At 40.1% G+C, this 13970-nt stretch overlaps 1 protein-coding gene across 1 annotated transcript in view; it reads right to left on the reverse strand.

Moving 5' to 3' along the window:
- Positions 1–5534: 5534 nt before the first annotated feature.
- Mtpn (myotrophin) overlaps positions 5535–13970 on the reverse strand; it is a 33693-nt gene continuing 25257 nt past the window's right edge. The window contains exon 4 of the mRNA XM_085683906.2: positions 5535–8722. Within this exon, the coding sequence (XP_085540032.1) occupies positions 8636–8722 (87 nt within the window). The 3' untranslated portion in view covers positions 5535–8635. The remainder of the gene's footprint in view (positions 8723–13970) is intronic.

Raw genomic sequence — 13970 nt, forward strand, 5'->3', positions numbered from 1 at the left:
CAACCTCCTGGGGTAAACAGACCAGCTGACCATCATTTATTTATGCCTTCAAAGGACTCTGGAAGCCCAGGTAACAATGGGCGGAAGAACGAGCCTGTCATGTATTAATAAACAGGAAGGCTGATCATGGGAGGCAGGTTCTCTTCCAAGAGGGATCACCAAGGACTAATGGGCTCCCTGGAGCTTCAAGCCAGGCCAGCTCTAATGACTTATTAGTGAGGCTACTAGGGAAGAAAACTGAATTTTTCCCTTTCTTTTGCTACTTTTTGTTTAGAGAAACTAAAGGTATTTCATTAGTAAATCCTTTCAGAGAAGGTGGAGACACTGTCTACCTGGGATGGACCTGGGACATACACTTGGGTACTGGTACTTTTTTAAATTAACTGAAGTATTTGAGCACCCACGGAATGCCAGACACTGTCTAGGCATGGGGGACACAAAAATGAGGACAGTGGTAGTCCCAAAGAGTAGTTCATTCTCCCCAGGCCCAGGGAAAGGCTTTAGAGAATTTATGTGCTTCTCATGAGACTGTAAGTGTCCAAAATGACGGGCAGGGGCTTATGGGCAGGCAGAAAACAGGGCAGTGGAGTCAAGGGCAGAAGATGAAGGTCAGAGCCTGGGTGGATTACCACCACAAGAATTTGCCTCCTGGTGCCGAAGGGGCGGGGCGGGGTGGGGGGAGTCAGGGAGGAGGATGTTGGCAGGGCTGGGTTCCCAGCCTAAAATCCTTCCCTGCTTCTTCCTCACTTCTTGTGGTGGCTGTCAGTCCTTGACTTTGACTGACAGCGGAGTCACTGCAGTGTCTGCCTCCACCTTCACTTGGTAATAACGTCGCCACGCCTACCTGTCTTACAATAAGGGCCCCAGCTGTTTACAAACGGGGTCACAGTCTGAGGTCTTGGAATCAGGGACTTCAATCTCTTTTTATGGAGGACCCAAGTGAAACTGTAATGGATGAGTTAATAAAAGCAGGGTGTTGGTGAGGCTGAATGGAAGACTCCTTGAGGTGGGAAAGACTTCCTGCTGAGATTTGGGACAGTACCATGTCCTGCACCAGGGGGAGCAGTGTGAATGGGACATTTATTCAGCTTGACATTGGTGGCTTTTTGTGGAAATGACTGAAAAGTAACTGTGACTGTAGTTAAGACTTAATACAGGCTTTAATTTTAGGTGATTACAAGAATCTAAATTAAGTGTAATAAGCACTTTATTTGGAAAACAAGCAATGTTTAGTGTAGGTGGCTGGGTGGCGAAGATTTCCCAGACATATAAGGCAGTTGGGGGTAAGGGCCCAGAACTTGGGTGAGATGTGATCTGGAGGGCTTTCTCTGGACAAAAGTACCTGAGGAGTCAGCCAGATGGTCCAACATCCTTGTTTTTTGAACAGTTCCAGTTTTCACACTTTCAGAAGCCTTCCTTAGGCTGGAAAGCAAACCGCCTTTAGATCTCTGAAAACCCAGCACAACTGCCTTCTCAAAATCCATCACTGGAAACAGCCTTAAAATCACTTTCTGCTTTGTGTGCCCAACCTGTGATCAGGTCACAGAACTTCCTTCGGGTTCAAGGACAGGAGCTCTTAGCATTTTTGATCCTCTTAGTAAATATGGTTGGAGCTGGGGTCACCGGTAGCTGTGTATCTTGAGTTGCTGTATTATCTCATGGATATTTGGAAGACCTCATTGTACTTTCTGAGACCACTGTGACTCATTAGGGGAGGGAGAGGAGCAGAGCTGAGCAAAGAGAACCTTCTAGTTTTTATTGCATGGGTGTTTGTAGATACAAGTAACTTGGTCACTGGTGCCAGGATTTCCTCTGGGTTTGGTAACAGGAAGTGCGGCTCCATAGCTGTGGGCTCAATTTGAAGGTGCGTGGTCCAGAATCCTTTATTTGGAATGTTTCCACACCTCCCCCTCTGACATAATTAGCCCAGAGACTTAGGAAGAAAACATATATCCTCTCTCATGAGTAGGCAATTTCAAAGACAAGACTGGAGTCAAAACCTGAATGGAAGTTTTAGAAAACAATCGCAAGGGTTGATTGACAGCATGACAAAACTCTAAACATAGCACATCAGGAAGCACCAGGCAAATTCAACCCTGATAACTCCGGCAAGAGAAACTCATAACCACAGCTACCTTCCTTTTGCTCAGTACTAAGAGCAGGCCTGTTGAGACATACCTTTGACTCAGCAAAAAAAAAAAAAAAAAAAAAAAAAAAATAATGAGCATCTTGAAAGAGAAAATATACTTCAGCAAATGAAATTGTCCTGGATGAGAAAGATTAGATTAAAAAAAAAATTCTCTGATGTTTGAACAGCTAGACTTCCTCTTAAAGTCATGTCCTTTGAAATTTAGAGGTAATACTCATTTTAAAAGATGCTTCATATTTACTTATTTTTATATATTTTTCTTCCTTTAAACCTTTGGATGTGGAGGAATTTAAGGGTTTAAGATAATCTACTTGTGTCGGGCAACCAAAACACATTAGGACAGTTGTCTTGGGGAGGAATTACTTGTTTCTCTCTGGACTATTAAACACTGCCCTGGTGAGCTCTTCTGCCTGTGGGAACTGTCCACATTTGCACTGGGGTTTTTAATCGACTGTTGTCCTTTGGAAGAATTATAGTAACGTGGGGCATTTAAAGTTACAGAAGATGAGGTAAACTACAGGATTTACGCAAGGGTACAGTCATAAGAGGGAGGAAAAAGATGAAAATCAAGTCTCCATGCCCTCTGTTTTGCGGAGCAAATACCGGAAACCATTTTTGCTAAGCAAGCATGGTCCTGTCCCCGAGTCCAGAGGCATTTTAAGTTCCCTGAAGAGGAGTGCTGAGCTTCTGCTTGGTTCCATTAGGACAATCAGAGCTCTAGAGCACAAGTCCCCAGGGTTCCCACCCTCGCTGCCTGCCAGTGGTGAGTAGGCCATTCCCTTAGAGGATTTCTTAGGCATCTATTCCACTCTCACAAGATTCAGATCTGAGAAACCTGACCAGCAAGTCACAAGCCACAGCAACCCAGACTTGGTAGCTTGCTCCGGGGATGAATGGTGATGGTTATCAGACACTAGGAAGACGGCAGGAAGTACACAATACTCCTTGACATTTTTCAGTTCAAAAACTTGGAAATTCTTTAAAAATGTAGTTACCTAGGAGCAGTCTCAAAATCAGTGTCCATTAGCTACAAGTTATTATTTTCTTCTATACAAGACACTGCTGCTATGAATACTGCCACAGGTGACCTAGAGCTCTATCCAGAACTGTACAGATCAGGACTGTCCTTGCTGTGGCAGCAGCTGACCTACAGAAGTTGCTACGGTGGCTGGGTAGACCTTTTGTTCCGTTCTGTCCTTCACAGCTGTGTTTCAGCGTATCCCACAGTGGCAGGGTGACCTGCATTTGACCTGGTGGTCAGAATCTCAATGAAATAATGTGACAGTTCCCTGTGTATTTCCATCTCATCCATCTGGGTTTGTACTAGGTTTATGCAGGGGCTTCGTGGTCAAAGGTCAGGGACACTGGCTCTCAGGTAGTGTCATGGCTCAAACATTCAGTCTTCAGCTGTACTCAGTGAATCAAAACGTCTCTCATATGTTAATGTGTAATGGTCTGACAGCTTCAGCTCAGGACAGGGTGAATGTCTGCCATGGTCAAGCACTATTCAAGTTGCTGACAACTTTTTCTTTCAACAACTGTATTTCAATGAAGTAAAAAAGCCTTGACTTATGCCTTAGCAAAATCACTGGATGAGAATGATATCATCAAGTCAGGAGGAGAAGGCGATTCTACAACGTGGGTATCCTGGAGATCCCGGGCAGTGGACGCGCATCCACTGTAGTGGGCTCCACTCTCTATGCTGCAGGGTAGAGCTCAGCCTTCGTGCCCTTCAGACTGGTGGCCATAAAATGCTTGCTGCGAGAGCAATCCCAGCTGGACCTGACGGCAGGAAGCGCGACACCGGTTCACAGTCTTTTCCGACCACTCATGTATACTCTCCTTTTGGGGACTGCACTAAAAGGGGGTGGGGCTTGGATAAAGCATAGGTCCTAGGAATTTAGCTGTGGAGATGATAACTCTGGGCTGGTGAACCACAGAAATACTGTCTAGAACAACTGGTATGACATACTTTTTTTTTTTAAAAAAACAAAAAACAAGAACAAACCAAGGATCATCTAACAGATTGCATCCCTAGGTTCACAGTTAAATCTTCTTTCAGCCAAAGCACACTCTTCAATCTCATATGATGATTTTTTTTGGGTGTTGAGAATTTCATTTTACAACGAACATCTATTCTCTTTTCTCTGGGAAACCATGCCTGGTGAGTTTCCTATTTGATACTTTCTTTCTCTATGGCTATTTTCAGGGTTCTTTCCCTGAAAGAACCTGTACATCAAAATACCCCAAAGGCCCAGCCTAGATTTTGACAAATTTGCATTTCTACAAACTTTCTAAGTTAGGGCAATGTGGTCTAGGGACCATATTCAGAGAGCACTGATCTTGCAGACAGATGAAGTCAGAGCAGTGTGGTCCACTGTGCAGTGGAAAAGTTCTGCCAGCTGCACTCTAAAGACAAAACAAGTTGGTTATTGAGTTCACCCCTTTGCAGGCATGCCTTCCACCCATATTTACTAGTTTGCCCTTCAAGTGTTATTTGCGGGGCTCCATTCCTTTATAGCATTTAATCAGATTGAAGCCTCTTCTTATGGACTTTGACCCTTTTTTCTTTGGTTTTTGAGACACGGTTTTTGTATAGCACTGACTGTCCTGGAACTCACTTTGTAGACCAGGCTGGCCTTGAACTCACTGAGATCCACCTGCCTATGCTTCCTAAGTGCTGGGATTAAAAGGTGTGTGCCACCAACACCTTAAAATAAGAATTATCTGAAAATTTTTCTGGGAACACATTCACCTAAAGCCATATCAGGTATCTGTTTATATTCTAGTCAATAACAGGGTTTGCTGTATCTTAGCACTGGTAATGTTTTTGTTTCCTTGTTTTTATTAATGGATATCTTTAAAAAGTTTTCTGGTATCAACAAGGATTACAACAGAAACAAACTGATTTCATATATAATGTGGCTAATTTTGAGATTCAAAGAGATCACTCATCCAGAAAAGTATACTCTAAAACATATGAGTGGTCATTTAATTTGGGAAATATAAATCTTCAAGTAACAAGCAATAACCTAAGAGAGCCATGGAAAGGATTGCAAGGATAGCCCTACGGCCCTACTTTCTTCAACATCAATCAATAACTCTGATGCTCTATTGGCAATGTCTTGTTCTCAGTCAGTAAGGAGGGTTCCTGGACTTGTATACAACAACACTGGGAATCAGATGACTAATTAAGTGATCTCTTCACGAGAGTAAAATCTACACCCATTAGGTCTTTAATATTTGGTTTCTTTTTCCACTTATTTCTTCTAGAAGTGGGATAAAATCAGATTAAAACCTCAAGTCAGGCAAGTTTTTTGGATAGCTGAAGGAAGTCTGGGAATGAAGGCGACAGTGACTGGGAGATAAACATGTTGCTGACATGTTATCTGTAGCACAATTCAAGTTTATTCCATTTGTTCTTGCAACACGAAACTTAAACACAATATTAGCATTCGGATGTACATGAACTAGGATACTTATGAAAAACCCAACTGTGTCAAAGGAATGACATTGTGTAACCATGATATACCAAAAATGCACAAAGCATTAGTCTTCCTCCATACTGCTTAGAAAGATTGATTGTTTCTCCATTTACAAAATAGAATCAGGACAATTTAAATTTTTAAATTTTGCATGCAAAACACTGCAATTGCTTATTTATGTAGGAGGGCACTCTTACCAGCTTCTTCTATACACAACCAAGTATACAATATTACATGAAGAAAACAGCAGCTGAGCTGAAGTTAAAAAAAAATCAAGTACACATAATTTGAAGCTCTGTTACCGGGGAAAAGAAATGACTAGAAGGCTACTTGTTTGAGCTTCCACATGCTGCAGTTACTCCTTTCTTCGTGCGCAGCTGCTTCTAGACGGTGAGCTGGGATATGCAAGTGCTGTATTAGAACTCAAATCTATAGATGCCGGCATGAAGCTGTGGGGGTTTGTTAGTACGCTAACCACCAATAGGCAAATGATCTGCTTTTATTTGATACAGTGCATATGAAATGGATTTGATATAAAACTATAGAACATGCAGTTTTTTTTCTAGATGTTAAATAGTACTTCAGTGGAGGACAAAACTTAACCTTTTATTAATGCGTGTAGTACCAAAAACAGACATTTTAGCTTCCTTTATTCAAAAATATTAACATTAAGTGTCATGAATTTCTCTGCCAAGTGGTTCAGAAATACATTATAAATAACCTAGTTTTTTTTATTTTTTTCTTTTATTTTTTAAAGAAACTGTAAACCATCCTGGTCAGTCTATCCTAGTCTATGTTTATATGCTATTTTCTCAAGCAATAACTTCATAGCTATGGTTTACAAAATGGCCAACAAAGGGGGGGAGGCAAAACAGCCTCTACTGCATTACAAGGAACACCAGGATAAACTGTACAAAGAATCCTATGGTTTCAGTACCATAATGACCGTAGAAAGCAGACCCAAGGTTAGGAATGATAAGACAATATATTCTCTGCAATAGCCAACTCTAACAAAACACTCTGAAAGAAAAACCGAAAATTGTGTAAAGGGTTAAAATTCAAGCCTTGAAAATAGCAGTATGCCAGGAGGTGAAAAACCAAGGTCTCAAAAACACCCTGTTCCGTTACATTGATATTACAGACTGATGAGTGTCCTCCACTATCAGGATGTCCAACTCTAAGCTTTGTGGCCTTTTGGCTAAGATCAAGTGTAGGATGTCCAACTCTAGTAGGTTGCATTAAGACAGCAGAGTTAGCCAAATACACCAAAATATTTAAACTACTGTTTCGTGATTGTTTTCTTGGACATAGAAAAATTACAGGGTCAGGCTAGTTGAAAGTGAAAAAGCCACAGGATAAAAAAGAGTTCATGGGAGAATACACACACACACACACACACACACACACACACACACACACCCCAACCAATCATCAACTGATCAAAAGTTATTTAGCCAGGCTGACTGTTTGTGGTAATAGTTTAACCCTGCTATAGAATGCTACATTGCCTTAAAAAAAATCATTATTAGTTTTTTAATTATCCATAATGTGAATATAAGTCCCTATCCCACCCACCCTTTAAAAATTTGAGGTACATTCAATTATTGCATGACTTGGCTAAGGAAAGATTGTAATAGTTTTTGTAAGCCTGTATGGATGGCAAGTCAAAGAAATCCTAATACTTTAAATGTAGGATATCAAATTTAAGGTATATTTTAATCATTTTATTGTTCATGAATTAAAATTTAGAGATAAGTCTAAATTTTCTGCAGGTCCTAAGAACACCATTTTAGGGCACTGTATTCTAAGAACACAGACTGTATTGTGAAGTTGTCACATGTATGCAATGCATGATTGTTAAGAGAAACAAAAACACTACAGAGGTGAAGCAGTTTTGGCCCGGCAAGAGTCAATCAACAGCTCAGGGAAACCTGGTAACGAGCACGTTTTTGAAGGGATGAGGTTCCATCTATCCAAATAGTGCATCTCACCCCAGTGATAGCTTTGGTGCACTAAAGAAAAAAAAAATCGGCATCCATGATGGGTTTCAGAGAGGCATCCCAAAGAATATTCTTCATTCTCCAAACACAACTAAGGCTGATTCACTCAAACAGCAAATGAAGACAATCCGTAAGTACTAAGACAACTGTTCTCTCTTTATAAGATACTAACACGTTTATGGCTATGATTTTATTTTTAAATCTCCTTTTACTACCAGCAGGAGTCTCAAAGTGTTTCAATGTTATATAAATGTCTAAGTCTAAAGGAGAAAAAAAAAAGAAATAAGCATACTGGAATGATTCCTCCTTTAGGCTCCTAGAATTTAACATTTTATAAATAAAACTAGTCAGTTTTATCTAACAAGACATAAAATTGATGTGAAAGGGGAGAGAAAATCCAAAGTTTAGTCATCCAGCAATTTAGGGGTGCGCCACTTATCTGAGCTTTCACAGAAATATTAAGGTCATTCAAGATTTTGGTCACTAACCACAGCAGCGCTCTTACCTAGCCAGAAACCCCCAGGAGAGTGCATTCTTAAGGCAGAAGGCTGTAGCTAATTGCTTATCTCAGCACCCTAAGTTGACATAACAGCAGTCACTACTGCTCACAGCTAGGGCTGCCCAATAAGTAGAGTTGGCCTTGTACGATCAGACCTTCAACACACTAATTAATAAATTAGCTAGGGAGCTGAGAAGGTCCAATGATCCCCATACACTGTATTTTTGCTCTCCCTTGGGTATAAGCTGTATATTTTACTAGAAATGGAAAAGAGGCTGGTTTGATCAGGAATCCCAGTAAAAGCCTGATCATATTCCCCACTGCTCCTCCAAGACATGTTTTCCCCCCTTGGTAGTCTGATTTGTTATGAATTTCTCTCTCCTCTCACCCCTCTTAAAGTATTTAGCTGAAGAAGCTGGCAGATAGAAAGTGACAGACAGACAGGCAGCAGTGTGAGGCCACAGGAGAGTCATTCTTCCCAAGTTATCAGTCCATCCATCCATTACTGGAGAAGAGCTTTGATTGCCTGGTTGTCAGTGGCTTCAAGGGCAGTCAGTCCATCTGGGCCTTTCACAGTCTTATCAGCACCCTGGAAAAGAGAGGAGGAAACCATCAATTGAACTCACACTAGAGAACAATGAGTACCAGAGGTGGGTGGCTATGTGGCACAGGCCTTTTATACTCTGATTCTTGGAATCCTTGGTGGAAGGACTGAACCAATTCTGGAAAGTTGTCCACACTAACATATACACAGTAAGATAAAAAATTTAAAATGCATTATTATTTTCCAGGAGTTAGATATTTTAAGAAACAAAATAACTGTCTTGGGTACTGTTCTATTGCTGTGAAGAAACATCATGACCAAGGCAACTTATAAAAGAAAGCATTAAACTGGGGGCTTGATTACAGTCTTAGAGTGTTGGTCCATGACCATCATGGTGGGGAGCAGTAAGAGCAGGCATGCCACGAGAGCAATAGCTGAGATCTTACATCTGATCCATAAGCCCAAAGTGAGAGTGAGACTGGGGATGGTGTGAGTTTTGGAAATCTCAAACTCCAGTGACACATCTTCTTCAACAAGGCCACATCTCCTAATCCTCCCAAAAACAGTTCCACCGACAAGCAACCAAGTATTCAAATATGACCCTATGGGAGAACATTCTCATTTTCATTTAAACCACCACAACAACTCAGCATCAGCATTAAAAATAGTGAACCAGCTTTTACTTATCATATTTATCCAACTGACTAAGTTTCAAAACCATACTATCCTTTGGTTTCTGGAGAAGGGAGAGACAGTCTTTTTTACAGGGCATGGCTCCTGGTAGGTCAGCTACTTTCTAGTGGATGGCCTCATATGTAGACTATATAGTCAGCACCAATTAGACTCTGTGGAATGGACGGACGGACGGACGGGGACACACACACACACACACACACACACACACACACACACACACACACACGAGAGGAGCTAGGGGGAACAGTGGGGGTGACCAAGAGGAATTGAAGCTCACTTAACTGTGGCCTCACCTAGATCATACACTTGAAAGATCCCTGCTCCTTAAAGCCCCAAGATACCTAGCTTCCACTTCTCAGGCTCTCATTAATTCTCTCTCCAGCCCAACAGCTTTTCAAAAAGTTCCTATTAGAGTGAATTTCTATTATGCCAACATTTAGTCGACAAAATACTTACAATTCTATAGGTCAGATACAACTAAATGCTAATATTTTAAATAAAATTAAAATAATAAATTAAAATAAAAATAACATTACTCAAAACATGTACCAATAAATAACATAAAAATAAACCAATTTGTCAACATGGGTGAGAATATTAAGGAAAGTGGTTTTTTTTTAAAGACTAATGAAGTTACTGGAGAATTTGGGTAATCTTTAGGAAGCAAGCCATTTTTGTGCATTCATTTTTAGTTATAATTTCCATAGCTTTACATAATATATTCCTGTTCCTATTTGAGTTACCAGCTTTAAATTTTATCTTTTGATTTCCTGCTACAGAGAGAGAGGAGTCTGAGCTTACCACACACCCTCTTCCTTCCTCATTCAGACTCCCACTTTCTTATACTATCATTTTGTTGCTTTGCAAACTTAAAGTTATTTGAATCTAGATTTCTTCATACATTTAGATGGTGTATCATTTTCCATAAAGTAGCAGTATTAGATAACCTCCTGACTTTGTCATTCTCCCTGCGGATCTTTTAATTTGCCAAATTTGGTCTGTAAAACCTGTGTGTATGTTGATGGTCAAAGTTAAAATGTATTAACAATGTTTAGTTATTTGAGGTAAGCACTGCTTACTGTGGCATGCAGCAACTACTATCCTTTGCTACCTTTTTGTTATTCCACAGCGCAACTCTGTGCAGACCTCCCAAACAAGGAGCTGTAAAGAGTGCAGTACAGCGCTACACCCAACAGCTCGGGGCTTCTCAATCTCACTTGTTCATTTTCAAACAACAAACTTCTGAGCCTTTATGTTACTGTTAGAGTAAACCGGTACAATAAAGTAGAAGACAAAATTCTAAGACAAAAAGGAAGAGGAAAAATAAGACATAGCACACAATTGGCAACTGAACTAAATTGCTTCAAAAATACTTTGGAATAAGGTAGTATTATTCTCTGAATGCTGAGTTCTCTGGGTGTTAATGTATCTGAGCAGTGAGGAGAGAGAAATTCCTAACTCAATACACCCACTCTCAAGACAGGATCTTTACATTCTCTGCTGTTTGGCCTGCCCCTCCTTCCTTTCGCTCAACTCCTTCCACCTTCTCTGGTTGTCCTGCATATATTCCCCATTCATTATAGACCTGCAACACTTGCTCAGGTCTTTTCATTAGCTATCTCAGGTACATCCAACCTTTATTCCCATGCTGGACAACATATCCCGAAACAAGCCTGTAATCTCTCCTTACACGTGCACTCCTTTTCAATGTGAGCACACCATGAACCTTTCTTGTAGACTTTCCACCTAACCAGTTGTTAAGGCTGCCCTATCTTAGTATTTCCCAACTACCTTCTCCATTGCTACCCGTATTTTCAGCATCTTCTCAACATTTAGATGCAATAGTTTCTTATTTGGTTTAACTTCTTTATCTTGCAGCATACAGTATGTGGGTGATCTTTCTCAAATACAATGCTGACAATTCTCTTCACCTTCCTAAGAGTCTTTAGTGGCATCCTCATAAATGAGAATGAAGAAAGTAACAAACAACAAAAAAAAAAAAAAACAAAAAAAAAACCCCGCAAGCAATCTGCTTAATCTTGTCAATTTGACACACCTAGAGTCACCTGGGAAGAGGAAACTTCAACTGCCTGGACCAGATTGCCTGTGGTGATGTCTGTGAGAGATTATCTTGACTGGTTTGGGTGATATCATTCCTAGGCTGATGGGGCTGAGTTGTACAAAAAAGCTAGTTGAGCATGAGCCAGGGAGACAGAAAGCAGTGTTCCTCCCTCCACAGTTTCTGCTTCAGTTCCTGCTTTTAAGCCTGCTCCAACATCTTGATGATGGGCAGTGACCTGGAAGGGGAAGCTGAATAAACATTTCCTCCCTTACGTTGCTCCTGGTCATGGTGCTTATCAAAGTAATAGAAAGCAAACTACAACATTACCTAGCTTTCATTTCTTGCTAAATACTTTCTAGCCCACACTGTAGCTTCCAGAAAACCTATTGCAATTCCTGGTGTCTTCATCATATATCTGAGACTTCTTTCATTGATGTTTTTGGCTTGAACGACACCTCAGTTCCCTCATAAAGATTCTTATGACACTCTCTAAGCTTCCCAGCTCCTGCTGGCTGACCTAAGAGCTGTTAGTGGTACATGGTATTTTAACGCTACCCTTTCTACCCTTCCCTGGACTTCAAGAGTATATCTGACTTCTTTGTTCAGTTCCCCCCTCTCTTACGTATGAGCTCTTGTCTAAGCAATCAATCAAAACATTTTCATAACACTTGCTGTTTAATGTATCTGTTTTCCTTTATCTCTGCCCTGAACATCTACCTTGAACTTAAGCCTCACCTTCCCTCCCTATTTATCTGCTTTGAAATTTATATCAAGCCTCACAAATACCCCAAATTCAACATACTCTAAAATCAATCTGACATCTTTTCTTAGATGCTAGTTCCTTTACCACAGTAAATATGTTGATAGCGGGAGCCAATCTTATTAGTCTTTGCATTTTTGAAAAGGCCCCAAAAAGGATGATGATAAATCTTCAAAGAAATATTTAATCATGCTATGTCTACTTGGCCTAAGAGAAACATATACTCTCTCAAATAATTAATTTTTTAACATTACAGAGGCATTTTCTTTCTTTCTTTTCTGAAGTACTTGTGCTTATCTGAAATTAACATTTCTGCCTTTAGAACATGGGGTCCGTGAGGTCTGAGTATGCACTCACTTGGTTCTTCTATATACTCCTGGTGCTTAAATGAAAACCGTTTATTTTCCTTTATTTGCTATTAAATATCACACCAGTTGAAAAATGCAAAGGAACAAAAAAATTGTTTGTTCTCTACTCAATAATTAACTCCTATTCAGTTATTACATTCTATGAAGTCTTTCTAAATATCCCAGGCAGTTGGTTTCTGTTTCTGTTTGTCCATGGCATGCTGTCTATCATACTGAGCTGAACTCTATATTCTGGCTCTCTCGAAGGCCAGTAAAACTTCTCTATCTCTGTTTTTTCTTTACTCAGAGTTGAAAAGAAATGGAATTCTCAGGCTCCCTTCAAGCTAGAGGTCACCATCTGATATAATTAAAGCCTCGCTCATGCATCACTTCCTTTCTTTCAGTAAAAGCCCAGAAGAACATTCTCACCTCTTTCCCTTCTTCCTTTCCAAACTTAGATAATCCCTGCAGGTGCAATACTCATTCTGTAATCATAATAGGTTATACAGGGCTGGAAGGGTACAGAAGGTGGTTGATGACATTCATATATAGAAAGTAGAGCCAGTGGCTGGGCCTTGGACTGTTAACTATTAGACAGCTCATTTTGAGACACAGTCTTGTGTAGAGTCCTGTAATGGGAGGTTCTGCTACTCACAACCAAGCCCTACTCCTCTTATTACTCACTGGAGTAACAGACAACTTTTCAGACTTAGGCGCCATTCCATTATGACAGGGTCCTTACTGTAGTCATCTCTGGAATCTGACACCTTGGACAGTGACTCATAGTCACTAATGCTTATTACATAGTGGTTTAATGAAAAAAAATTATGCCTGTCTCATGGTATAACTGCATACTTAGGAACGCTGTACCCTTGCTGGATATATACTTAGTCACATCAGTCTCTTACTGTAGTGAACATCTGCATCCAACTTCCCTTTCCTATCATCCAATCTAAGTATGTGCCACCATTTCCTACTGTATCAGAATACTGCAAATCAGAGAAACTTTTAACTGTTTGAATGTGTATTTAAATATTACCATTGCCAAGGATCTTACAGATAATGTTCCATTTTGGAGACTACTAAAAATGGATTTGGTATTTAGTGACATTAGAAACTGTCCAAATACGTAAACTACATACATTGTAAAATTATATTTACTGGTACAGGACTTGACAGCACATTTAAGTTGCATATTAATCCTAGATACATGATGTAAAGACAGCTTAGACAGTAGTAGTTCCATGACTTTTAATTTAATACTAAACATTATTATGACCCTTACATTTTGGTAATTTTGGGTTTTTAATATATCATAGACAAGTGTTACCTTTTTTTCTTTCACCAGTGTTTTTAAGTGGGGCACTGTTAACGATTTTATATATTGGGGTTCTTAAGTTCAGAGAGATAAGAAACTTGTTTAGGATC

The sequence above is a fragment of the Myodes glareolus genome, chromosome 25 (genome assembly GCF_982192425.1).
Source record: "Myodes glareolus chromosome 25, mMyoGla1.1, whole genome shotgun sequence".
Taxonomy (NCBI): domain Eukaryota; kingdom Metazoa; phylum Chordata; class Mammalia; order Rodentia; family Cricetidae; genus Myodes; species Myodes glareolus.